Source organism: Mustela erminea, chromosome 6 (genome assembly GCF_009829155.1).
Source record: "Mustela erminea isolate mMusErm1 chromosome 6, mMusErm1.Pri, whole genome shotgun sequence".
In the NCBI taxonomy this organism is placed as follows: Eukaryota; Metazoa; Chordata; class Mammalia; order Carnivora; family Mustelidae; genus Mustela; species Mustela erminea.
The window spans coordinates 86,632,801-86,658,285 of NC_045619.1; the positions used below are offsets into that span (position 1 = coordinate 86,632,801).

The 25,485-nt window shown below is 45.2% G+C and overlaps 1 protein-coding gene across 9 annotated transcripts in view; it reads right to left on the reverse strand.

Annotated features, from left to right (window-relative positions):
* Nucleotides 1-2,361: 2,361 nt before the first annotated feature.
* BIN2 (bridging integrator 2) overlaps nucleotides 2,362-25,485 on the reverse strand; it is a 31,102-nt gene continuing 7,978 nt past the window's right edge. For 3 of the 9 annotated variants that reach the window (XM_032348217.1, XM_032348222.1, XM_032348224.1), the window contains 12 exons: nucleotides 17,722-17,776; nucleotides 17,337-17,431; nucleotides 16,666-16,761; nucleotides 14,656-14,763; nucleotides 14,424-14,495; nucleotides 14,238-14,323; nucleotides 12,749-12,824; nucleotides 11,837-11,919; nucleotides 7,877-8,615; nucleotides 5,721-5,801; nucleotides 4,224-4,289; nucleotides 2,362-2,852 (listed from right to left, as the gene is read on the reverse strand). In XM_032348217.1, coding sequence (XP_032204108.1) covers nucleotides 2,823-2,852; nucleotides 4,224-4,289; nucleotides 5,721-5,801; nucleotides 7,877-8,615; nucleotides 11,837-11,919; nucleotides 12,749-12,824; nucleotides 14,238-14,323; nucleotides 14,424-14,495; nucleotides 14,656-14,763; nucleotides 16,666-16,761; nucleotides 17,337-17,431; nucleotides 17,722-17,776 — 1,587 coding nt within the window. In that variant the 3' untranslated portion in view covers nucleotides 2,362-2,822. Of the gene's footprint in view, nucleotides 2,853-4,223; nucleotides 4,292-5,720; nucleotides 5,802-7,876; nucleotides 8,616-11,836; nucleotides 11,920-12,748; nucleotides 12,825-14,237; nucleotides 14,324-14,423; nucleotides 14,496-14,655; nucleotides 14,764-16,665; nucleotides 16,762-17,336; nucleotides 17,432-17,721; nucleotides 17,777-25,485 lie in introns of all 9 variants that reach the window. The other 6 variants (XM_032348220.1, XM_032348225.1, XM_032348218.1 and 3 more) reach the window with 5 other exon arrangements.

Here is a 25,485-nt window from a genome sequence, read left to right on the forward strand (position 1 = left end):
GAAGGAGCAGAGGGAGAGCAGGCTCCCTAATGAACAGAGCATCTGATTTATTTAGAAGAGAGAGAGAACAAGCAGAGGGAGGGGCAGAGGAAGACGGAGAGAAAGAATCCAACCAGATTCCCTGCTGAGCAGGGAGCCCCATGTGGGCTCCATCCCAGGACCCCAGGATCGTGACCTGAGCATGAAGGCATGATGCTTAACTGACGGAGCCACCGAGGAGCCGCAACTTCACCACCTTGTAAATCAGGGTAAACAACTTGGTTCCTAGCCAAAACTATCTACACTAAATACGCTCTACACTAAATATGCAAAATTACTAGTTATGCCCAGCATACAGGACCCTTCCCCTGCCTTCCCAGAATCTTCCGCGGGGCCATATGCACATGAAGCATCAGTCTCACAGTTTAGTAAATGTTTCCACTTTTGTTGTGCCTCTGTCCTAGCAGTTACCTTGGGTGCTTGTCTCCCCCGACCCCCATCAGACTGTAAGTCCCTAGAAGTCCTCCCTGGCATACTCCTTTCCTAGGAGGGAAAGTCCTGCGGAGAAAAGGCTTGAATTGGATTTTGCTGGATGAATGTGGAAGGGTGATTCCAAGCAGGTCCCGGAAGGCCTTAGACAGCTGGGGGCCTGATTGCCAGCATTTCGCCCACCCTGCCAATGCCCCTGGAGTAGCACTCCCAGCCACGGTTCTGAGCACCAAGGGAATGGGTGGGAGAGAACGGTATTAAAATGTATTAAATGTATTAAAATGTAGGCAGTAGGGCTTTCACAGGGAAGCATGCAACCTCTTCTCCATTTCAGCAGTAGAAATCTTCTGAAGGCTTTTAAGGAAGACTAGTAGGATTAGATCTTGGAAGAATGGGGTGCCTGGGTGGCTCAGTTGGTTAAGCAACTGCTTTCGTCTTAGGTCATGATCCTGGAGTCCCGGGATCGAGTCCCACATCAGGCTCCCTGCTCAACAGGGAGTCTGCTTCTCCCTCTGACCTCTCCCTTCTCATGCTCTCTCTCTCTCAAATAAATAAATAAAATCTTAAAAAAAAAAAAAAGATCTTGGAAGAATGATTCCAAAATACGGTCATTTATTTCTAGCTCCCTGACGGACGCATCTACTGGAAAATCCTGCAAGTTCTTAAGCTCCTTGTATCCAGTGTTTATACAGGACATGCAGTCAACTACACAGTAAGTATGTAATGTGATCGGTTTGACACATAGGTATGTGTCGTTCAACAGTGTCCTCATTAAACAATCACTATAGCATTATGAATAGTCCCATCTCTCTGAAAGCTTCCTTGTGCACACCCTCCCACCACCACCACTGGTCGGTCACTGTAGACACTACCATGCATCTCTATAAACGGGGCCAGTCTCATTCTTTCTCCAGGGCATCTGGATCTGGAGGGGACACAGAGGAAGGTGGTGGAAGTCTCTTACTTGGAGGGCAGCCCAACACATTCCTGCAATAGACATCCCGGTTCTTTCAGCTCTAAGAGCTGCACAGTGTCCTTCCAACGTATTCTTTGTTGCTTGATCAGGGAAGTTTGTTGTTTGCAAGCAGAGAACCCTCATGCAGTGACACCCGTCAGCCTGTCGTCACCATTTCAGAGAATGGCACCCCCAAACCCTAGTCTCTCAAGCCCAACCTAGAGTAATTCCTTACAACTTTGGTCATGTGTCCTCTTCTAACCCATTCCTAAATCCTGTCCATTCTGCTCCCTGCTCAATAGTCTGTCTCCATAAAGTTGTCACTTTCTTTCCTTGTCATTGTTTCTCTGGTACCTCATATGGTACTTGGTACAGAGCAGGGGCTGGCAAATGCTTGCAGGGTGGCTGCGTGAGTTGGGACATTGCCCATAACCCCACAAATAGAAGCAAAGAGGGAGAAGCACCGGCATGTGTGTGTTTATTAGGGTGGCAGGACGTCAAAGTACATTTTTAACTTTTTCCCAGAAGTAAATGAGAGGACTTGAATCCAGGATTTTGGATTCTAAATTCCGTGCCATTTCCACCCGATCATTCCGGTTGTATTCTCTCTCTTCATTTGGGAGCTCCTTTTCTCCCTCCAGCCTGCTCATATACTCATGTACACCAAGTAGCAGGCTGTAAACATGGGCTATGGCTCTAAAATGTAACCCCTTTCCCCGGGTACTTGCTTGTTGGCTGAAAAGTGGGGGCAGGGGCCTGCCTTAGGGCATCTGGATTGAGCAAAGGAACTTATGGCCCCTGGCATCATTCCAACTGGGGGTCAAGGATGTGACTAGAACTTTCTGAACATGGGGTAGAATCGATGACCTTACCTAAGTGGAGAACAGTGTGCAGGGCAGGGACAACTCCTTGTGTCAAAAAAAGAAAAGCAATCCATACACAGTCAGAGTAATCCTTTATTTAACAATCTGAAAATCTGTTCTTTTGGCTCTAAGTCTTGCAAAATGAGTGGTAAGTCAAAGATTTGTTCACTATTCTCTGAGTATTTGTGGTACTGTGTCTCTATGCAGACGTATCTCCGTCTACAGATGCTTACGCTTTTTATAATCACTTTAGGCCCACTTTACTTAATATATGAAGTCTTCTTATTCTAACAGTACTAAAAGCCTGAATTAAATATTCCCGGGAACTAAGAGTTTCTTCTCCCCAGCCTGCCACCCTCCCTCCCCCAAGTCTGCTCCTCAGCCTCCATTAATGCTAGATCTTTCGAGACCACCAGCATTCAAACGGTTCGAGAACCTACAAAGGAATGCTAGATCTTAAGTCCCTCTGACCTATATACCCTCTAGCTGAGAAGCTTCTCTGGGGAGGTGTGTGTGGAGGTCTCGGTAGTCCCTCTTCAGAGGTAGTCAGTTTGAACTGTAGATACCTAGAAAGGAAACAGGTTTGGGTTAGATGCTGACCTGCACTCCCACCAACCACACAGTAGGGCATGGGGAAAGGGCTCATTTCGCTTCTGTCGAATTATATTTCTTGTAAGGCACTGGCCTCTGTGGAGGGAGGCGGTGTGAAACTGGTTGTTGGAATTACTGTAAAGATTTGTTCACTGTCATCTCTTTAGGAGGGTTCACAGGAGAAAGTTCTTTTTCATCTTAGTATCTGGAATTGTTACTCTTAAGGACTGGGCATCGTGAACTGGGTGAACTGACCAGGTCTGCACCTTCCTCTTGGATGTTAGGGAGTATGGAACCAACTTTGTGGTCCATCCTCCGTAATTTTATTTTAAGAATGTGTTTCTGTACTTGCCTAACTCATAGCTCTATTTTATATCATTAATTCACTTCTTCTTTTTTATTTTAAGATTTTATTTATTTATTTGAGAGAGAGAGAGAAAGCATGGAGAAGAGAGGTCAGAGGGAGAAGGTGACTCCCCATGGAGCTGGGAGCCTAATGTGGGGTTGGATCCCGGGACTCTGGGATGATGACCCGAGCAGAAGGCAGTCGCTAAACCAACTGAGCCACCCAGGCACCTGCTAATTTACTTCTGAGTATATTTTGTGTGTCTGTGTACTTACCTTTTTGTGTGCCTTTTATACAGCTTTTTTTTCTTAAAGATTGTGTGTGTGTGTGTGTGTGCGCGCGCGCCCACGCATGCACGCGCGTCTTAAGTGGGGAAGGGGAGGGGCAGAGGGAGAGAGAATCTTACGCAGGTTCCATGCCCAGCAAGAGGCCCATATGGGGGTTGATCTCACAAACCTGAGATCATGACCTGATCCAAAATCAAGCGTCAGACACTTAACTGACTGAGCCACCCAGGCACCCCACTTAACTCCTTTTTGAAATAAGTTCAGATAAAAATATTTAGGGGGTACCTGGGTAGCTCAGTCAGTTAAGCATCTGCCATTGGCACAGGTCATGGTCCCAGACTCCTGGGATCGAGCCCCATGTCAGGCTCTCTGCTTGGGGTGGGGGTAGGGGAAGCCTGTTACTCCCTCTCCCTCTGCCTGCCCCTCCCCTGCTTGTTCTCCCCTTCTGTGTGTCAAAAATTAGGAGATAAGGCTATGGTGAGAGGTCAAGAGGTTCAAGGACAAGCACTGGGAAATGAGCACAGGAGCCACAAAGTCCCAGGTTACTCTTGGGTCCTCTGGCTCCCAGACGGACTTCGCTTGACTTTGCCTTGAGGATATTGTTCACTGCCAGGTTCCCCTTGTAGCCCACGGTGAGGTTTCCAGACTCTAGCCAAACCTCTGTGCACCCCCAATGCCCAGTCTTACCACTCCATGCTATCTGGCATCCTTACCTCTTCTTGAGGCATGACATTGCTCTCTTCTGGAACGGCAGAGACATGAAGCTGAAGATCTTGGCTCTACAAAAAGAAGAGTTCTGCCCGTGAGAGGCGGCTCAACCTCTAGTCTCTCAGCTCACAAGGGTCTTCTGTGCCTTACACTTCACAAGGGTCACAGATATTATGAACAACATACAGTGTTGTTTTACTATGACCTGAGAGCATCATGGGAGGCTTTACTGTCATTTTCTATCACAGATCAAGAGACTGAGATTCCAAGGGTCAAATGACCTGCTGGGACAGGAAACCAGATCTTTGGACTCCCATTGTTTCCATGATCAGACACTGTGTGATCTGTGTGACACACATCTGTATATAAATCTATGTGGGAGGCAGTGAGGGTATAAATATAGGTTTTAAAACCACTACCTATCACTTCTAGACCAGCCCTCCTCCGGGAATGCATAGCAGCTCTCACACTGAGATGTCCCTCCACTGGGGTGGTTAGGAAAGGCAAGTGGTGTGATGGTTTCTTTGGGAAAAGTTCTGGGTTCTGAGATGGGAACCCGAGGCGTGGAAGCCAGGGGAAGAAGACCTTGGCACTCTAAGGGGCCTTCTCCTTGAAGGAATTTTCCTTCTTCTTATTCCTTCCTTCAATTCCAGGCTATGAACTGCCCCAAAGGTAATACCACCTTCCAGAAAGTTACCATTCTTTAAGAGGACCTTCATTCTCTCTCAGGTGATTCAAATGCTGAGCAAGAACAGATCTGCTCACAGTTTTCTTTTTATGTACCCATTTTTATATGTGATACGTTCATAATTCTGCTTGAGTGAAAATGTGCCTTACGGTGCATCTGTAAGGGAAGGGAACTGATCTTGCAGGACACAGGCCTCTGGAGACTGATGACTCTTATAGGCTACGATCTGAGACGCTCTAGCTGCTTAATTCGAAAGGAAAAACATATCTCCTTAGCTGATGACCAAGTAATCCTAGAGCAGAGGCTGGGAGTAAGAAAACACTATAAATCTCCAATACAGGGAGGTAGCTTCAGGGGGAAGGAGGCTGCACCCTGTATCTCTTTCCCAAAGAGGACAGTGTTACTGGCCTTTTCCTCAAGAATTGTATGTAGGCCCCTATCATCTCCCCTTTAATAAGATGATGCCCAAGAGGCAAACCTGTTTTATGCACTGTTTTGCTGACCCCATACTAAAATCATATACTATGTTACAAAGTCACATTTAAATGAATTTTGAATTTTCCAAGCTGTTGAATTGCTCTTTTTAGTGCAGGGCAGTGAAAAGTGGCTACACTGTACCTACACAAAATCCCACATTTCTGTGTGCTTATTTACTGTCTACTCGCCCTGCACATCTCTCCCCATCGGTAGAGCTTCCTCAGCCTAGAAGCTGGCGAGGGTAGAAAGTTTCACATCTTGCTCCGTGAGGAGCTTCTGTGCCTCACGTGAATCAAGACTGAGAGCATAATACAGCCGCCAACTCGGGTGTCAGTACCTCAGGGGAGTCAGCGGAGGTGAGCTGACTGTTCTCTTCCTTGCCCTCCATCTTCTTGGCCGCATCAGACTCTGAAAAGACCTGTGGATCAAAGTGGACAATGTAGAATTCCACACCTTCCCGCCCTGGCTGCCAGCCCTGGACCCCCTGTGCACACTAGATGGTGCCTATGGGAGCAGCAGGGGACCCATGTCCAGAGAACAGGAGGATCTCAACAGAGCCCGGTCAGCCTTCAGTGGTGTGAACTGGGTGGTGTGAACTGAGGGGTCCCAGAAGTCTCAGACTCCCGCTATCTGTACAGCATGGGCCCCGATCTCCTTCAGTGGCTAAACGTTTCCTCTGACCACTCTGTTTAAAACTGCAATTTAGGGCACCTGGGAGGCTCAGTGGGTTAAGCCTCTGGCCTTCGGCTCAGGTCGTGATCTCAGGGTCCTGGGATCAAGTCCCACATCGGGCTCTCTGCTCAGCAGGGAGTCTGCTTCTTCCTCTCTCTGCCTGCCTCTTTGCCTACTTGTGATCTCTCTCTGTTAAATAAATAAATAAAATCTTTAGGAAAAAAAACCCCAAAAACCTGCAATTTAGCCTTTACTCCCTGTACTTAAATGTACTCCGTACTTAATTTTTCTATCTCCTATCATGACTAAATTGTCATTTTACTTATTGTTTTTTGCTTATCGTCCTTATTCCTCCTATTCCCCATCCACTAGAATGTAAGATGCAGGAAGGCAGAGAATTTTACATTTTGTTCAATGTAGTAGCCTACCTCCTAGAAAAGTGCTCAGCACATAGCAGGGGGTCAGTAAATAATTAGGGAATGAATGAATAAATGAATGAATGAATGAATCTTGGTGCCATCTAGTTAAATGTCTTACCATAATCTTCTCTACAGGGCACCTGACAGATGCCCATCCTGTTTTTGTTTTCAGAAATCCCTGTGTCCCCTTTCCCCTATATTTCAAATTGGTTTTCCATATCATTTTTTTAAAAACAGAACTAATTGCTGAAAGTTCCTCTTATACTGACCCAAAATGTACTTGAAAAAAAAAATCTTTAAATATAGTTCTGCCTTCAGGGATTTCATAGAGCAAGTGATACCTCTCTCCTATACAATAAGCCTTTCCATGTAATTTGAATAGAATACGACTTGATTTCCTGATCCTTCACAGAACTGGTTGCTCTTCACGGGATCTCTGTCTCTATTTTAACACAATCCTTTTCTCATCCATATCCTCACCTTTCAAAAGCCCGTCCCTTTTGCTTTACCTTCCCCCCGTGAGTTCCTTCTTCTAGGATGCCTCTCTCATCAAAGAAGATAGACCTCAGAAATTTCCAGATGCCATTTTGCTTACCGTAGTCATAAATATGACAAACCAAAATGAGACCCTCCTCCCCACCCCCCCAACTAAAGAAGGTAAAGCTCTAGATGCCAGCTGTGGATTCTTTACATTGGAACTCCCAGAATTTGGAGCGAAAGAAAGAAATTAGCAAGATTCTGCTCATAATAATAATATTAGAGATAATCCTTTGCAGAAGTCAACTACCCTAAGAGTACATGGCACTGAATTAGTTGCTATGAATATATGAAACAATCCCCAGAACCAAAAGAGGTCCAGGAATGTCCTTAAAACTGGAATCTAGGGATACCTGGGTGGCTCAGTTGGTAAGCAACTGCCTTCAGTTCAGGTCATGCTCCTGGAGTCCCAGGATTGAGTCCCACATCGGGCTCCCTGCTCAATGGGCAGTCTTCTTCTCCTTCCGACCCTCTCTCCTCTCATACTCTCTCTCTCTCTCTCTCATTCTCTCAAATAAATAGATAAATAAAATCTTAAAAAAAAAAAACCTGGAATCTAATGACGTAAGATCTTATCACCTGGGACAAGCTGACTATATATAGTAAGGATGATATATATGGTGGTTTTAAAAGGGAATAAAGGCTCAACCTGGGGAAGCCTGGGTGGCTCAGTTGGTTAAGTGTCTGCCTTGGGCCCAGGTTATGATCCCAGAGTCCCAAGACTGAGCCCCACATTGAGCTCCCCGCTCAGTGGGAAGTCTGCTTCTCCCTCTGACCATCCCCCGTCTTGTGCTTTTTCTCTCAAATAAATAACTAAATATCTTCAAGAAAGAAAAAAAAAGGACTCAATGAGATCCAATCTCACCTCAGACATCAAGGTAGGGGAAATACAAAGTTCTTCTGGATTCAGATTGTTGATGCTTTCCTTTTCTCTGGCCTCAGAAGTTCGTACTGGCTTTTCTGGTGGCTGTGGGTCAGGAGAAACCTCTAAAGAGGTCCTAGGACTTGGAGTCCCAGCCTCCAAGAAGGCCCTGGGACTGGCAGGTGAGCCCTGCTCAGAGGCTAGAGGGCTGGAGGGTATGTTTCCTGAGGAGTGCCGGGGGCTGGGAGTGGCTCTGGGTGGAGGAGGCCTATTTGGAGGTGCTGAGGTCCTCTGGATAGAGGCTCTCTTCTTTGGTTGTTCAGCTCCTTCACTTGAGGTGCGGGTTCGGAGGACTACTTCTGGGAGAGATGAGGGCTGCTCTGAGGGGGTAAGGGCACTGCCTGGTGACGGAGAGGGCGAGCAAGGGAGAACTTCCTCCTGGGACCTGCCGCCCTCAGTGGGGGGAGAGGGCTGGGCCTGGGAGGGACCGTTGCAAGCAGGCAGGGACTCTTCCTCCTCAGAGGAGCTGGTTTCCGACTCTTCCTCCTCCGTCTCCTTGTCTTTAATCTCAGAATCCTTTTCTCCTGGGGCCAGATCGGATGCCAGCTCTTCTTCACTTGCAGAGACGGAATCCCTCTCATTCTTCAAAGAAAGTGCAGAGGGACTGGTAGGTGAGGTCAGGGGGCTGGAGACTGCAGATGTATGAACTGGGGAAGAAATGACTAGAGAGCGTCTGCTGCTGCTGAGAAAACACAAGCATTAGGATTCAGGAGAGCTCAAAACTGGAAGCAACCCAACACTCCTAATAAATAACGAGGCACGCATGTAATAATAAGACACAACAGAGCAACGTATGAGAAAGTCTGTGTACCTCGCAATCATCCTTCATAAGGTGAGAAAGAGGCTATAAAATTTTATCCATATCACGATCTCAATTATACAAAAATATGTAAAGAAAACAAGACTAGAAAAAAAACACAGCAAAATACCGACAAAATATTTTCTCTGTGGGAAGGATTCCCTGGGTGATAGGTATACAGTTGGTGCTTGCGGATTCTGTACTTGCAAGTTCACCTCCTCCCTAAAACCTATTTGCAACTCCAAAATTAATTCTCATGACGCCTTTGCAGTGAGCTGCGGACATACATGAGCTTTGAAAGTTGAGTGCCTAGACGAGCACTTTCCCAGCTGAGGTCTAAGAAGGCAATCCTCTGCTGTGTTTTGGCTCTTACACTGCAAATGTGTCCATCTTGCCATGTTTTTCACATTGTTGTGCTTTTTGTTGGTGATTCTCTTGTTTTAAATGGTCTCCAAGTATAGAACTAAAGTGCTCAGGGCCAGAAAACTGTGACATGCCTTACAGAGAAAGAACACGTTAGAGAAGCTTCCCTCCAGCATGAATTATGGTGCTGTTGGCTAGAAGTTCAATATGAAGGAATCAATGATATATATTATTTGCTTATTTAGAGAGTGAGCACAAGATGGGGGAGAAGCTGAGGCAGAGGAGAATCTCAAGCAGACTCAACGCTGAGCACAGAGCCTGACCTGGGGCTCAATTCCACAACCCTGAGATCATGACCTGAGTGGAAATCAAGAGTCAGATGCGTAACCGACTGAACCAGGCAGGCACCCCAGCAATATGTAGCAAATAAGGTGTCTTTAAACAGAAACACACAGCAGATGAGGTTATGTATTGATTGGCTGATGAAGACGCTGGGAGCAGAAACTCACAGGAATCTAATGCTGTGTTTACCTTAGCAGCAATGGTTCAGTATTCACGAATCTGGTGCTCGCCGTTACTTTATAGAACACGAGCACCACGGATAATGAAATTGACTGTAACGTTTATCAAGTACGCTGGATACCGGGCTGAGTGCTTCTACAGTCAACATCAGTTTGACTCCTTCTCGCCTGCTCAGGTGCCTCCTACGTACTGTCCACAAGCGGATTAAGCAATCCACAAATATTTACTTGACAGGTACCAATTATGTAGGCACAAGGATGGGAGACAGGCATAGGAAGAGAGTGAGAGAAACTTAGTTTCTGCCTTGTGGGAGTTTCTGACGTGAGATAAGCTGAGTGACAGAGGTTCCTTCTAGCACTAGCACTCTTGGAGTCAGCAGGTTTAGAAGGCCCAGGACATAGCAAGAAAAAAACCAGATTTCCCTACAAGGTTCTGGGACATCTTGGTTTAAATGATAGTAGGTTTCAGATGAAGAGACAGAAAGAACTCTGGCTTTTAATGCTGGGAAAAGAAGAAACAGAATTTTTTAGAGCAAAAGGGAATTCATCTAGAAAATCTACATTGACCCTTTAGCGATGATTTTTAACAGTCTATAACAAATTGCTAAATGAATAGTACTAATAACAAATATGAGCCTGATTCTTCCTTCAAGTCCCAAGGTCAGTTTCACCACCTCCTTTTAAAGTACTCCCTGACCATCCATATGATGGCAAGTACCTTCTTCTCTGGAATTCCTGCTGGTCTCATCAGGTACTTAGTATGGGCAAACTTATATTGTTCCTCGTCTCCTTAGGTACACTTCCTGCCCTTCCAACTTTTGGTAAATCACCCAAAGGACACGTCTCCTATGTCTTTGGATCCCTAACTCTCAGCATAAAACCCTGTACGTAGTGGGAACTTAAATCCTCCTGAGCAAAGGCCTCAGAATGAGAAAGTGATCACATTCTAAAGGACAGCTGAATTGTTCTACAAGTCAAATTTTTAAAAAAACGTAAATAATCTAGAGATGACCAGATGGCTCAGTTGGTTAAGCTTCTGCCTTCAGCTCAGGTCATGATCCCAGAGTCCTTGGATCAAGCCCTGCATTGGGCTCCTTGCTCAGCAGGGAGCCTGTTGCTCCCTCTGCCTGTGCTTGCTCTCTCTGACAAATAAATAAATAAAATCTTTAAAAAAATTTAAAAAGATAAACAATCTAAATGAAAAATGTGAAAATAAGGATAAACAGGGAGGCCCCAGGAAGGAACCTTAAATGGCCAATAACATGGAAAGAAGTTCAAGCTAGCTAGCAATTGTGGAGATATGAATTAAAGTTGCAAAAAAAAATCCATTTCATATCTGTTAGTTTGGAAAAATTAGTGAGTCTGACAAGGTCACATGTAGCAAGAATATGGAGCAACAGGGGCTTTTATCTGCTGCTAGTGGGTTATAAACTGGGCACTTTAGAAAGCGGCAGGACAATGCCAATGTCTGGTAAGGCTGAAGAGGCCCAGATGCATGGCCTGTGACTCGGCAACTCCACTCCCAGTACACACCCTAAAGACACTCTTGGTAACAGTCACAGGAGCCATGTAAAATGTGTCCACTGCAACATTATTTGTAAGAGCAGGAAACTGGAAATATGAGCAGGAGGACGGATACATAAATTGTAGACTAGCTCCACAACAGCATCCGTAACCAGGAAAGGAAAGACCATAGCTGGCAACGTGCAGCAGCAGGGCCCATTACCCTCACAAAGAGTACAGAGAGAGCAAAAGGAGTTGCAGAGGTACATACGTAGTATAATTCCATTTTATAAATTTTTAAAACATGCAAAATGGTAGTTTCTGTGGGTATATATGTGTGCCAAAAAGTAAAAAGAAAAGCATGGGAAAAGCAGATACTGAATTTAAGACAGTGGTTACCTTAGATGAGGGGGCAGGATGGGTGGGGAGGGGGATACTGGGGACTTCAATAGTACATAGGATAGTTGATTTCATAGATTGGGTGATAGCTGTATGGCTACTTATTGTATTCTTTTTTAGTGCATCGTTCTTTATACCTTTAGTGATCGCTGAAATAGTTCACACAAAGAAAAAGGATTTATATAGAGCCATAATACAAATAACTAACAATATCATGGGCGTGAACACGAAGGGAAGGCCAGGATCGGGTACAGCGAGAGTGCTGCGTATGTTGACAGGAGACGGGAAGGAGCAAGGAGTCTCAGAGGAGTTGCTCACCTGGATACTCCCTTCACCACAAAGACTTTGTTGGAATGCTGCTTCTCCAGTTTGCTCATCACCTCGTAGAGACTGTGGTTCAGCTACAGCCAGCAAGAGAGATGGGTGGCTAGCTAGTAGGGACCTGAGACAGACATATCCCTTCTCCTCTCCCTTTCACACAGTTCCCAAAACAATACCCTCCCCACCCTTAACTATAGAATTCCCCCTCATCTCTTTGGCACTAGCGTCCAGGACCCTGCCTGATGCCCCTTCTTCCTGGACTGTGTCTAAGTTCTGCCTCTTCTGTCAGAAGGGCAGCTCTCTCAAGGCTGGGTCCTTGATGTTTGATGTTTAAGTTGAGGTTCTAGCTTCTCTCAGGTAATCCAGGGAAGAAATACTAACGAGGCAAACCATCATTTAGCTAAAGCAAGTGTGGAGAGGAATATGTGAATGTGTACATGGATTTAATTAACATTGTGACAGAACCAAGTCTCAGAAACCTGGGACTAGAAAAGGCCCCATGAGGTAGTGTTCTGGGGCTGCCTCTCACTGAACAGGACTGGCCTTCTCCATTCATACCCAGCTACCTGAGAGACTGACCTGTATTTAAACACTGCCCCCTTTGCTCCCTAGCAACACAAGATAAAGGTTTCACAGCTTGGTTCCGCATTTCAGCTCTTCCTTCCACAGGCTAACCTCCTTTATTTATCTGAAGGTCAAATCTGGTTGCCATTATTCAGTTGTTCATGGAGACAAGGAGGGCCCTCTGATGTGTACACCTGTGCTTTAACACAGTTCAACACAGTCAGTTGAGGGCTCAAACCTGGGGTGCTACGATCAATATTTAATGTGATTATGTACATTTAGGGCTACTTTCCTATTTCCTAGAAAAACCCACCTAGGTGTCTACCTTGGGTGGAGGTTTCTCACCTTGCTCATCTCCCTGTAGAAGACGTCCCTCAGGTTGGAAATGTTTTGGAAGATGGTCACATAACATCCAATACGACTGTCAGGAGGCAAAAAAACAAAAAACAACATCAAAAAATAAAACAATAACAAAAAACCCCACAACAACACATCTGGGTAAGGTTAGTAAAGGAAACCTTTTGAAATACAAGGTGGAAGCTTAAGCCAACACCTGCCAACACCAAGATCCTCAGAGAAAAGCACCCCATACCCTAGACTGTGGATGTTCTGGAATCTGGACTTGTCAGGCCAGGAGTACACTTGACTCTTGGCAGAGGGTGGGAAGGTCAGAGGAGACACTTATCAGTCCAGTCTGACATCAAAGTAGGAGAGACCTCTAGTTGCATGAAGCTCTCTTGATTCAGGCTCTTTAGGTATTAAAGTAGATATGAATGAAAGTACTGTGAGGCCTTTTTATTTTTTATTTTTATTTTTTTTTTTTTTATTTTTTTATTTATTTTTTTTTTTTTAAAGATTTTATTTATTTATTTGACAGTAGATGGAGAGGCAGGCAGAGAGAGAGAGAGAGAGGGGGAAGCAGGCTCCTTGCTGAGCAGAGAGCCCGATGCGGGACTCGATCCCAGGACCCTGAGATCATGACCTGAGCCGAAGGCAGCGGCCTAAACCACTGAGCCACCCAGGCGCCCCAGTGAGGCCTTTTTAAAGTGCGCTCTAAATATAAGGTCATGTGATAATAATTATTATAATAAATAATTACTCTTTCTTGTTACGCACTACTTGGACTGCTATGGAGTGGTGTGCACATTAGTGGAATTCTACTATAATTGAATTGGGGCAGTTTACATTTAAAGAAACTGTATTAAATTTCAGTGCTATTTAAATTACGAGTCACATAAATAGTGTTTGAATATACATGTAGTTATTTAAAAGGCTCCATCATACACAGAATAATATTAAGTGGCAACATAAAATACTGACTATAGCTACATTGCAGCATATCTTGTACAATGAAAATAGGATACAAAGAGAATTTCTACCCAGATACATCTAAAACACTTTCACCTTCTGTGCAGCAAAGACATCATTAATAGAAATAATCATCCCGTGGTTTATCTTCTAGATCAATCTGGATGTTCAAGAACCAAGCTCGTTTAAAACAATAGACACTGAAGCATGAAACCAGATATTCCTAGCTCCTATGATGACAGTAATTGACTTGCCAAGATCACTCCTAGCCGATAAGCATCTTGCCTTGAAACCGGAAAAGCTGGCAGGCCAAGCAGGGTTATCTCTGTATTGCAGACGAAGAAACCAGCATCTGGGGTGATAAGGCCATTTGCCTAATATCGCCCAGCCAGCCAGTAGCAGGGCTGAGGCAACATCCTGCTCTGGGGACAGAGCTCTTTTCTTGAGGCGACATGCTTGGGTTGCCAGGTAACCTGGGCCTCCTTAGGCCCAGAAATCTAGGCCTTTCCTGATTGTCAACCATTACCTGTGATAAAGAACAGGCAGCTCCTCCAGCAGTTCCTGGTTCAAGTCTTCAAACACACTCTGGGCTTTGTTGAACTCTTCTTCTGCCTGGGGGGTAAAAGAGACAGGACAGAGTCCCTCAATCTGGAATCTGAGGCTTGAGGCGGCTGCATATCTTCCCTGCATTCTTTTTAGGGACTTGGCTTACCTGGAACCACACCTCTCCTTCCCCAGACCCGTGCCCTCCCCAGCCTTGGCATCTCTGACTACCCTTTGAGCACTGGTGTCAGGGAAAATGGGATTTCCTTTGGGATGCTGGATGCTGAATTTATCATTTCCTAAACCCGGCTTGGCCCAGTGACTTGCCACTGTTACGGAGGGGAGAGAGGGCAGGAAGGTTTCACCGTTTTGTTTTGTGGTTTTTTGTTTTTTTTTTTTACCTTGGCAGTCTTGGCCTCATCTTTCTTCTTGGCATTTTGAACCGCCTCTAGGTGGTGTCGGGCACTGTCATAGTCCACAAGTTTCCGACCCCGCTTGGCAATTCTTTCCTAAACCAGAGTCAGGAGAGAGGGCCTTGATACTCACTTTTCAGCGGATGGGATGCAGGTTAACAGAGTAGCAAACAAACTGGGTCCTATTACCAAATTTCACTTTCTAACAGCTTGGAGCCCATGGAATTTCTGTCGCTATTTGGAAAGAATGGGGATTCTCATTGCGGATGGCAGCGGGGATGGGAAGAGAGAGGGAAATCCTACAGAGCTCGTGGAAGCCTGCACTAAATGTTAATATTTCCTATGAACCCACTAAAAAACTGGGTTCAGGCTCCAGGAGCAATGGCCTTGAGGATCCAGCTGAATTCAAAGTCAGGAGATGGGGGTCTTACTCCCAGTGCTGCCACCTATTAGCCTTGTGCCGGAGGGCAAGTCACATCTAGAACTTCAGCAGCCTCATCTGCTCTACAGTGTTATTTTAAAGATCAAACACTGACTACAAAGTGCTTTGAAAACCCTAAAGTGTAATAAAAGTAGTAAATTATGGTGTACACCGAGAGAGCATCTACGCAGTCTCATCCGAACTACAAATCCAATCCTAGATTTTGCTAGGATCTTAGTGATTGTCTGGTCCAACTTCCTATTTCAGACATGGAGCTTCTCTGTAATACTCAAAATCAGTAGTTCAACTTTTGCTTGAAGTTGAATTTCAACTCCCAACTTCACAGTATATTTCAGTGTTTGAAAGCTCTATGAGAAACTTAAATCAGGATCCCTCTAATTTCTCCGTATGAATCTATAAGCAGCGCAGTGCCTGACAGGGTAGAAGCTTCATAAATCTGAGTTGAATGAATCAATGAATTCTAACTTTGCTCTCTGAAACTATTTAGAACAGGCTGCATCCCTCTTTCACCTAACAGACCTCCCAGTACTGGAAGATAATTGTTATGACTCATGATTCCTCCAAGTTTCCTCTTCTCTACAATAAACATATCAGCTGTGTTTTTTTTTTTTAAGATTTTATTTTATTTATTTGACAGACAGAGATCACAAGTAGGCAGAGAGGCAGGCAGAGAGAGAGGAGGAAGCAGGCTCCCTGCTGAGCAGAGAGCCCCATGCAGGGCTTGATCCCAGGACCCTGAGATCATGACCTGAGATGAAGGCAGAGGCTTTAACCCACTGAGCCATCTAGGTGCCCCATATATCAGCTAGTTTTTTTAAAAAAAATTTTACTTACTAATTTGTCAGAGAGAGAGAGAGCACAAGCAGGGGGAATGGCAGAGGGAGAGGGAGAAGCAGGCTGTCTGCTGAGCAAGGAGCCCCATGTGGGAATCGATTCCAGGACTCTGGGATCAGGACCTAAGCCGAAGGCAGCCGCTTAACCAGCTGAGCCACCCAGGCATCCCTATTAGCTATTTTTTCTTTTCATCACTTAAATGGATGCCTTGACCTGGATCTAATTCAAAACCCACTCGGATCTAGTTCACTGAAACTTAATTCTAAACATGCCCTTGGGGCTCCTGGGTGGCTCAGTCATTAAGTGTCTTTCTTGGGCTCAGGTTATGATCCCTGGCTCCTGGAATCAAGCCCCCCATCAGGCTCCCTGCCCAGCAAGAAGCCTGCTTCTCCCTCTCCCACTTCCCCTGCTTGTGTTTCCTCCCTTGCTATTTCTGTCAAATAGTAATAAATACAATCTTAAAAATAAATAAATAAAATAAACTTGTTGAACATCACTAAAAATATATATGTATATATACAAATATATAAAATAAGTAAATAAATAAACATACATGCCCTTCACACCTTTAACCCTCTACCCTAACCCTCCTATCCAGTCCCTGATTTCTAAATATTTTTCCTAAGCTTCATTCCTAACCGTGGGCTTGAACTCTATTTAGGATGTTGACCCCATATGTCCTTTTACCTCTGGGGGCCCCCCTTGACTCTGAAACTGATTACCTTAATCTCGCTGAACTGGGCTACGTAGTTTTCCATGGTCCTCAAAGCCTGGTCGGCTAGTTTCTCTTCATAGTCTTCCCAAAGAAGATCATTATTCTGTGGGGCAGAGGGCAGAGGACAGAGGTGAGGGCCCCGCTTCTCGGCAACAACTGTATACCAGGGAAAACCCAAATCCTTTCTGTAGCAAACTGCCTTTTTGGAGTGCTGTGTTTAGAATGTCACGTTGGGTTCCGGCAAAGGGTCAGATGAAGAACCAGCCCTACCCCTAGGAACTGCCCTGTAACAGCCTGGCCATACATTCAGGGACAAGAACAGGAGAAGGCAGCCAGAGTCCTGGACTCTAGAGCTTGAAGGACAGGGAAATCTGGAAAGAAAAAACTGCATGAAGTTAGTTTTCCAAGACAACCAGTTGGGTTTTATGTAGGTACAGCTTCTGTAAGGTTTTAAGGAGGGGAAGATGGCTGACCGCAGAGGCATCCGCAGACCAGGGAACACTGGTCTTTACCTTCACGGTTGTTGCTTTGTGCTACCACCCATGACTGAGGCTATACACATGAGGGGTTCAGACTGGCTCCTTTGCTTTCCTGTTTGCTCAGATGGAGAAGATAAGAGAAGGCTGAAATGAGGGCAGGGGTGAGTGCAGAAGACCTCTAAAGCCAGGACGCTCTTACCCCTGCAATGGCCTTCAGCTCCTCGTGACCGTCCCACTCGCTGCTGTAGATCTCCTGCAGGGTTTCTGACACTCTCTTCGAGCTTTCATGCATCACTGAAAGGACAGAAGTTGGTCCTACCATACCTTCCCCCCAGGGAGGCTGCTGTAACCATCCGGGTGAACGGGCAGACCAGCTGGTCCACTCCAAAGGATGCATACCCAGAAGGTTTGGGTGATCCGTGAGGAAAACTGGGGGGGCTGGGACAGGAAAGGCCGCTCTTCCTATGCCCACGAGTTGTGGGCATCAGGGGCAGGCAAGTGATAAAATGCCTGAGAATGGTTGGTTTTCTTTCCATCCCCAGAGCCCTCAGAGGCTCGCTTCTCCTGTGTGACACACTACCCACCTTTGACTGCATTAAGGAAGTTCTTCAGGTCTTTGTAGAGCTTCTGGCCTTCTGCCTGGAAGGGAGAAGTGTTTTTGGTGACCAAAGAGATACATTTGGAGAGATGCTTTAGAGGTCAAGGTAGAGAAGTTAGGTTAGAAGCAGAAATCAGTCCTGGAATTTGCAAATGGTATAAATCAGCCTCTGTTCTCTTTACCCAGAAGTTGTAGGTTGTCTTTTTGGGGGCAGTTTCTGTTCGGAGATTGTTCCTATGGCATTGGCAGGCCTTCTTGCCTCTGTTCTCTCTCCTAGTGAACAGAAGCCTATACCCCAGGTCCTCCGCTGAAATTTAAGTGTCCTACATGACTGTGTCTATGTGATCCTCTGGCTTACACCTTCCTCTCTGGGTAAGTAATCTGCCACTATCTTCTGCAGACACTCAGCCTTCTCCTCCTCTGAACCCCCATACGGGCCATTCTTCTCCTCCCCTGACATCCTTCTCTGCCTTGCCTCCCTTTACCTTCCCCTTCCATCAGTCACGTGCTTTACACTTCTCTTCCAAATGGCTCATCACTGATTCTCCTCCTGTTTCCACTCCGATGGCCTCATCTATAGCTCTGTCTACCCAACCTTATCTTCGTTCCTGTGTTTCAATTCTCAATTTTTTTAAGGCTGGGCCTCACAAGCACAGCCTAGCTCTCCTCCCTGGAAAACGAAGAAGGGAGAAAAGAAGAGGAAGGTATCACTCAAGTTTGGACATTCAAATCTCCAACCCAACAGATGAACCACTTTTGTTTTAACTCTAACAAATAAATGTCCATTTAGCTTCTGTTTCTTGAATACCGCCAGCGACCAGAAACTCATGACCTCTTGTGAAGGTTGTGCTTCGATTTTATTTATTCATAGATATTTTATTTATTTATTTATTTAATTCATGTGTGAGAGGGAGAGAGAGAGGGAGAGCACACAAGCAGGGGGAGCAGTAGGTGGAGGGAGAAGCAGGTTCTCCCCTGAGCAAGGAGCCCGATGAGGGACTTGATCCTAGGACCCTGGGATCATGACCTGAGCTGAAGGCAGACAGTTAACCGACTGAGACACCCAGGCAGCATCCCTGTGCTTCTATTTTAAATAGCTATTCTAGGGTGCCTGGGTGGCTCAGTGGGTTAAGCCGCTGCCTTCGGCTCGGGTCATGATCTCAGGGTCCTGGGATCGGGTCCCACATCGGGCTCTCTGCTCAGAAGGGAGCCTGCTTCCCTCTCTCTCTCTCTGCCTGCCTCTCCATCTACTTGTGATTTCTCTCTGTCAAATAAATAAATAAAATCTTAAAAAAAAAAAATAGCTCTTCTACAACTCTGGCCCACTGCTCTCAGGCTGGCCTTCTGTACTCAGAGCAGATCTGGTATCTCTCGCACATGTTGGAAGACATCTTTCCCAGATCCTGCACCGAGTCCTATCTTTCATAGGCTCCCTCTGTTGTTGCTCCTAGCATTATTTAAAGCCTTTTCTGATTCTCTTTCCTCTGCGAGGACTCCAGTTTCTAGAAGTTGTATGAGAAGGGAGTTTGAGGCCAGACCACTGACATTTGGAGCGTGACTTCTGGAGTGTGGGCCTGGACTGAAAGAGGCAGCCCACTGAAAGGTAAACCACAGGGCAGGGCTTATGGGGCCGAACAGTGATCCTCACACCAGTTCTGGTGAAGGAGTACTTAAGTTAAGATGTATTATGCATGTACCATAAAGCACTTAAGAACTTGTTCATTTGTTTTATTTGCTTGTGTTCAGCACTAGATAGGTTCAGTAAGCAAACAAACAGTTTAAAAAAATTTATGGGTGAAAAACTGAAAATCAGAAAATTCTACCTAACAACTTAAGATTTTTTTTTTATCTGTGGGATGGCACCTGGGGGGCTCAGTTGGTTAAGTGTCTGACTCTTGATTTTGGTTCAGGTCAGGTCGTAGGCCGTGGGATTGGCCCCACATTGGGCTCCGTACTCAGTGGGGAGTCTGCTTGGGGTTCTCTCTCTCCCTCTGCCCCTCCCCTGCAGCTCTCTCATATAAATACATCTTTTTTTTTTTTTTAAAGGATTTTATTTATTTATTTGACAGAGAGAGCAGAGAGCACAAGCAGGGGTAATAGCAGAGAGAGAGGGAGAAGCAGGCTCTCCACCAAAGCAGGGAGCCCGACGCAGAGCTTGATTCCAGGACCCGATCGGATCATGACCCGAGCTGAAGGCAGACGCTTAACCATCTGAGCCACCCGGGTGCCCCTCAAATAAATAAATCTTAAAAATATGTATTGTTTTCCCCTGTGGAAATCTTGGCGGGAAAGATCATTATTATGTAAATTCAGTGGCAGAAAATCTAGGTCAACTAGGTCACAGAAAATTGGAACAATTATTTTGTCCATCTTTTGCCTCACTTCTAAGCCAGTCCAAACACTTGACCATATCTCAGGTTAAAAGTCCTTGGGGCTGAATGCAAGGGCTCAAGAAACACAACCCTTCGGTGGACTCAAGGGAGTTGAAGACACTGTCAGAGAGGTGGGAGAAGAACCGATGTTGTGTAGGGTGTCACAGCAAGTGGGGACCCGGAGAGCGTCGGAGAATGACCAAGGAGGGACCAGATGCTACAGAGAGGTTAGAGTCCAGGAAGAACCAGTCACAGTCACTGGACTTGGTAACTGGAGGTTTCCGGTGACCTTAAGGAAGTGCTTTCAATAGCACAACGGAGATAGTCAGTCACCAAAATTCAGAAACACTCAGCATTTGCCAGGAAGGATGTTTAATTTCCTCTTTGCTTGTTCATTCATGGGAAAAAAGTTTAAACAGTCTAAGATGTTCAATGTACACAAAATCTTTTAAACCTGGATCTGGTAGGTGGGTATAAGTTTAAGAGTTTTAAAAATCTGATAGCCAAAGTTTGAGAGAGTTCTGAGGATTATAAAAATTAACAAGGATTTGAAGTTCTTTCTTTCTTTAAAAGATTTTATTTATTTATTTGACAGACAGAGATCACAAGTAGGCAGAGAGGCAGGCAGAGAGAGAGGAGGAAGCAGGCTCCCCGCTGAGCAGAGAGCCGGACAATGCAGGGCTCGATCCCAGAACCCTAGGACCCTGGGACCCTGGCACCACGACCCGAGCCAAAGGCAGAGGCTTTAAAGCACTGAGCCACTCAGGCGCCCCTTGAAGTGCTTTTTTGAAAGAAAAGAATGTAGGCGCCATTTTTACTTCACCATGAAGATTTGGTCTCCAAAATACACATTTAACTAATAAAAGCTGTTAAACCATTTCGCGTGATTTCTACAAATGAAATCAAAATTGTTTTTCTCCCATTAGATATTATGTGGCCTGAAAAACTGGATCGGTAATCAAGGCTATCGTGCATGACTATGGAGGTTGTGTGTCCGCTGTGCAAAACCAGGGGGTTCTATCAATACCAGATTCCATAAAACGTGAATGCCTTCTGCCTTCCCCCGCACTCACAGAAGCCCAACTGTATTTCTGTTTTTGGATCAAACCTGTAGGTCCAAGTTCTTTATGTTCTTGCTCTTTCCTTTGAAGAGATGAAGTGTGAGTGTGTGTGTAGTGGTAGCAGGAAGTGGGGCACCACTGGGTTTCTTCTTATTTTGCTGGCCTCTCTGTCCCTGTCTCTCGGCCCCAAAATGGCTCCAGGTTGCCCAGCATCTCTCTTCTTTCTTGACAGATACAACTTTCCCAGTCTTATGTTCCCACTTGTCTGGTAGTCAAAACCCTGCAAGTTATTCCATTTTTCTGGCTTTATTTTCCTATAAATGTTGGGTAAGACCATTTCTATGCCTGTAGCTTATGATTTTATCACTTTGGCTCTCTGAATCCTTGCCAAATTCTTGGCAGCCCCATGAAGAGTCTGAGTTGGACCTTCCTCCCTCTTACGCAGACAGCCTCAGCCCTCAGTTAATGGACCGCTCCCTCTGGAAGCTTGTCCTAAGCACTTAGGCAGACAAAGCAACATGCTAAGAGAGTCCTTGGCCTGGGGTTCCCCCACTTGCTGGAGAGAAACAGACTCAGAAAAATCCAAACACTCAGAAAAACAGCAAGTAGTATGACCAATTCTGAGTGAGAGCTGAAAGTGCTTGATTTGATGGAGGTCCAAAAGGGAGGCAAGAAGCTGGTTTGATTTTATTTCTTATTTATTTGATAGAGAAAGAGAGAGAGAGCATGTACAAGCTGGGGGAGGGGCAGAATGAGAGAGAGAATCTCCAACAGACTCCCCACTGAGCATGAAGCCCAATGTGGGGCTTGATCTCAAGACCCTGAGATCATGACCTGAGCCAAAACTGAGTCAGAGGTTTAACCGACTGAGCCACCCAGGTGCCCCATTAGGTTTTATTTTATTTTGTTATTTTTAAAAAGACTTTATTTATTTATTTGACAAAGAGAGAGAGAGTACAAGCAGGGGGAGGCAGAGGGAGAGGGAGAAACAGGTTCCCATTGAGCAAGGGGCCCGATGTGGGACTCAATCCCAGAATACTGGGATCATGACCAGAGCCAAAGGCAGACGCTTAACGGTCTGAGCCACCCAGGCGCCCTAGGTTTGATTTTGAATGCAATGACTTGGAAGCAGCTGTCACTACCAAAAATAAGAGAGTAAAATGCTGCTTGTGGAAAACTATTCTTCCTATTTAATATGGTTTGAAGAAGTAGCCAAGCAGAGCCCACAAGGAAAACTTACCTATAGAAATTTGGTTAGAAACCCAGGCAAATGGCAAGGTCTTGAAATCAGGCTGGGAAGTTTGGGAGTGATATTTACTTATTAACGAAAAGTTTACCTACAAGCTGATTGCAGTAAGGCCCTGGGCACATGACCAACTAACTGGTCCACCTTCTGGAATACTTCATTTTCAATCTCCTTGATCTTGTCTTTTCCCCTTCTGTTTGTCTTAGCCACCCCAGGTCCAGTCTCAGACTGGGTCGTATTGTTGTTGTCTTTGTTCCTAAACTGTGAGAGCCTGAGGGCAGGTGTGTTATCTTATTCACAGTGGAGTCCCAGAATCTAGCCCAGTCCCTGGTGTGTAGCAGGCCCCCGTGACACGCCTGTGAAGTGACCTTTCCACAAGCTCAAATACCAGTTACTTGAGGAAAATCCTTCACTCAGAAGAAAACTCTCTCTGATTCCTATTCGACCTCTATTTCATTTCTTAAATCCATCTCCGCCCCCTTCCAGTGTTTTCAGGTGGTGGGCTCGCCCAGGAAATTCTGAGGGGACTGTCAACATCCTATCCTCCTCTTTTTTTTTTTTTTTTTAAAGATTTTATTTACTTATTTGACAGACAGAGACCACAAGTAGGCAGAGAAGCAGGCAGAGAGAGAGGAGGAAGCAGGCTCCCCGCTGAGCAGAAAGCCCGATGCGGGGCTCGATCCCAAGACCCTGAGATCATGACCTGAGCCGAAGGCAGAGGCTTAGCCCTCTGAGCCACCCAGGCGCCCCATCCTATCCTCCTCTTGATGGGCTTTCCTTCATTTCCTATCCTTTCTGCCCACACACCTGCCATTGGCAGATCCATCCTTTAAGGCAGAGAGGAAGACGAAAGACTGAGGTGCAGAACGAGTCAAGAGTCAGAAAGCTCTCGATGTGGGTGTTGACTTACTAATTCCTATTCTTTTCACGCTGCAGTTAGAAGCAGAACAGAGCAGTCACTGAGCGGAGGCCCACGGAGGCCTCCTAGTGAGGTGCAGGGGGAAAAGCAAAGGGTTTAAGTTGGAATCCCAGCTTGGCAGCTCTTCGGCTTTTACCTTGATTAAACCACCTCCTTCTCAGAACCTATTTCCCCCCTAGTTTGACTCAACCGCAGGTTGCCAATGCTGTTCTCAGACTCGCTACTACGTCCTCACTACCTGGAAAGTTAATATAAAACACAGCCTCCCTAGTTAATAATCAACCAAGGCTGTTCCTGTCCCACAAAACGAGGAGACACGCAGCCATCATGTGCTTCCAGATGGTAAACTCTCAGGCCTATAAAAATACCAAGTATTCTTACCACCCAAACAAACACAAACAAAAATCTGAATCTCTCTCTCTCTTTCTCTCTCTGCCTGCCTCTCTGCCTACTTGTGATCTCTGTCTGTCAAATAAAATAAATAAAATCTTTAAAAAAAAAAAATCTGAATCTCATCAAGCCTCTAAACACAACTATGAATTTATAGAAAATACCAGAACCAAGCGAGCAGGCTAAACCGTACTCTGAGGACCTAATCGATCAAGTTGAGGCTGCAGGAAACTGTGGGAGGACAATCTAGTGTCAGCGACAAACAAACTGCAAAGAGGGAGGAATCAGAAAGTAGCAGGTGAAGAGATTTAACTTTCTTCCTAAGAGACTTAAACACGCCAACAAGTTGCTGATTTAAACAAACTAAAAAAAAAAAAAAAAAAAAAGACATCATTAGGAGAATGTGAACATTAACTGGATATTTTATATCAAGAAATTAGTGCTACTGGGGCAGCTGGGTGGCTCAGTGGTTTAAGCCTTTGCCTTCGGCTCAGGTCATGATCTCAGGGTCCTAGGATGGAGCCCCGCATAGGGCTCTCTGCTCAGCGGGGAGCCTGCTTCCCCCCTCCCCCCTGCCTCTCTGCCTACTTGTGATCCCTCTGTCTCTGTCAAATAAATAAATAGAATTTTTAAAAAATTAGTGCTACTTTTTGAAAATATCACTTAGTCTTACATTTTAGTGGAGTATCAGAAAGGATATATTACATTGCTAACTGAAAACGGCAAGTTATAAAACCAGTATCAACGGAATAGTCTCACTTTGGTAAACTATCTATTTATTGTAGATTTACTTAAGAGATCATACACATTCATAGCCAGGTGATTGTAAGAATATAAAACAACGGCGGTGGTAGCATGGGAGGGTGTGAAATAATTTTTTTTTTAAGATTTTATTCATTTATTTGACAGAGAGAACACATGGCGGGGTGGGGGTAGCGGGCAGACAGAGAGGGAGAAGCAGGCTCCTGGCGGGTAAGGGGTCTGCTTTGGCTCCATCCCAGGATCATGACTGAGCCGTGCAGGTGCCCCGAAAGCAGGATTTTTTTAATTCATGTTTTTCTTCTCCTTTCCGGTTTGTTGGAAAGGAGTAAATATCTCAGAGAAAATATTTTTAGGTGTGATAATGGCTTTGTGGTTATATTTTAAAAGAGTCCTTATCTTTAGAGATCGATAATGAAATTTTTCTGGATAAAACGATAGGATATATAGAATTTGCTTCACAGTAATCAAGGATGAGGGAAAGTAGGTGGAGACAGAAATGAGTTGACTAATTATTAAAGCTAAGAGATGGGTATGTACAGATGGATTAATAATACAAGTTGATGATCCCAGGCTCCAAGGATCGAGCCCTGCCCTACATCCAAATGGGGCTCCCTGCTCAGCAGGGAGTCTGCCTCTCCCTGTCTACCTCTCCCCCAGCTCATGCTCTCTCTCAAATAAATAAATAAAATCTCTAAATTATACATATATGTTTCCCAAGTGATTCTAATATATAATCAACTGCTGAATTATAGTGAATGTCCTTTTAATATAATTTGAGAGAATTATTTTCCATATAATTCAATTTACTGATACCGTCCAATAAAGAATTTAGCTGGCCTTTGTCCCCAGTTCCTGGGAAGTAACTTCTAACTCCTTGGAATTTCCTGAGCGGTAGGAATGTGTTTGTTATTCATGGTGGGCCTCTCGGATCAGACTCAGTTTATGCTAAACAAATGACTCAGCTGGTGGCTGGTCAGGCCGGAAAGATGAACCATGTGAT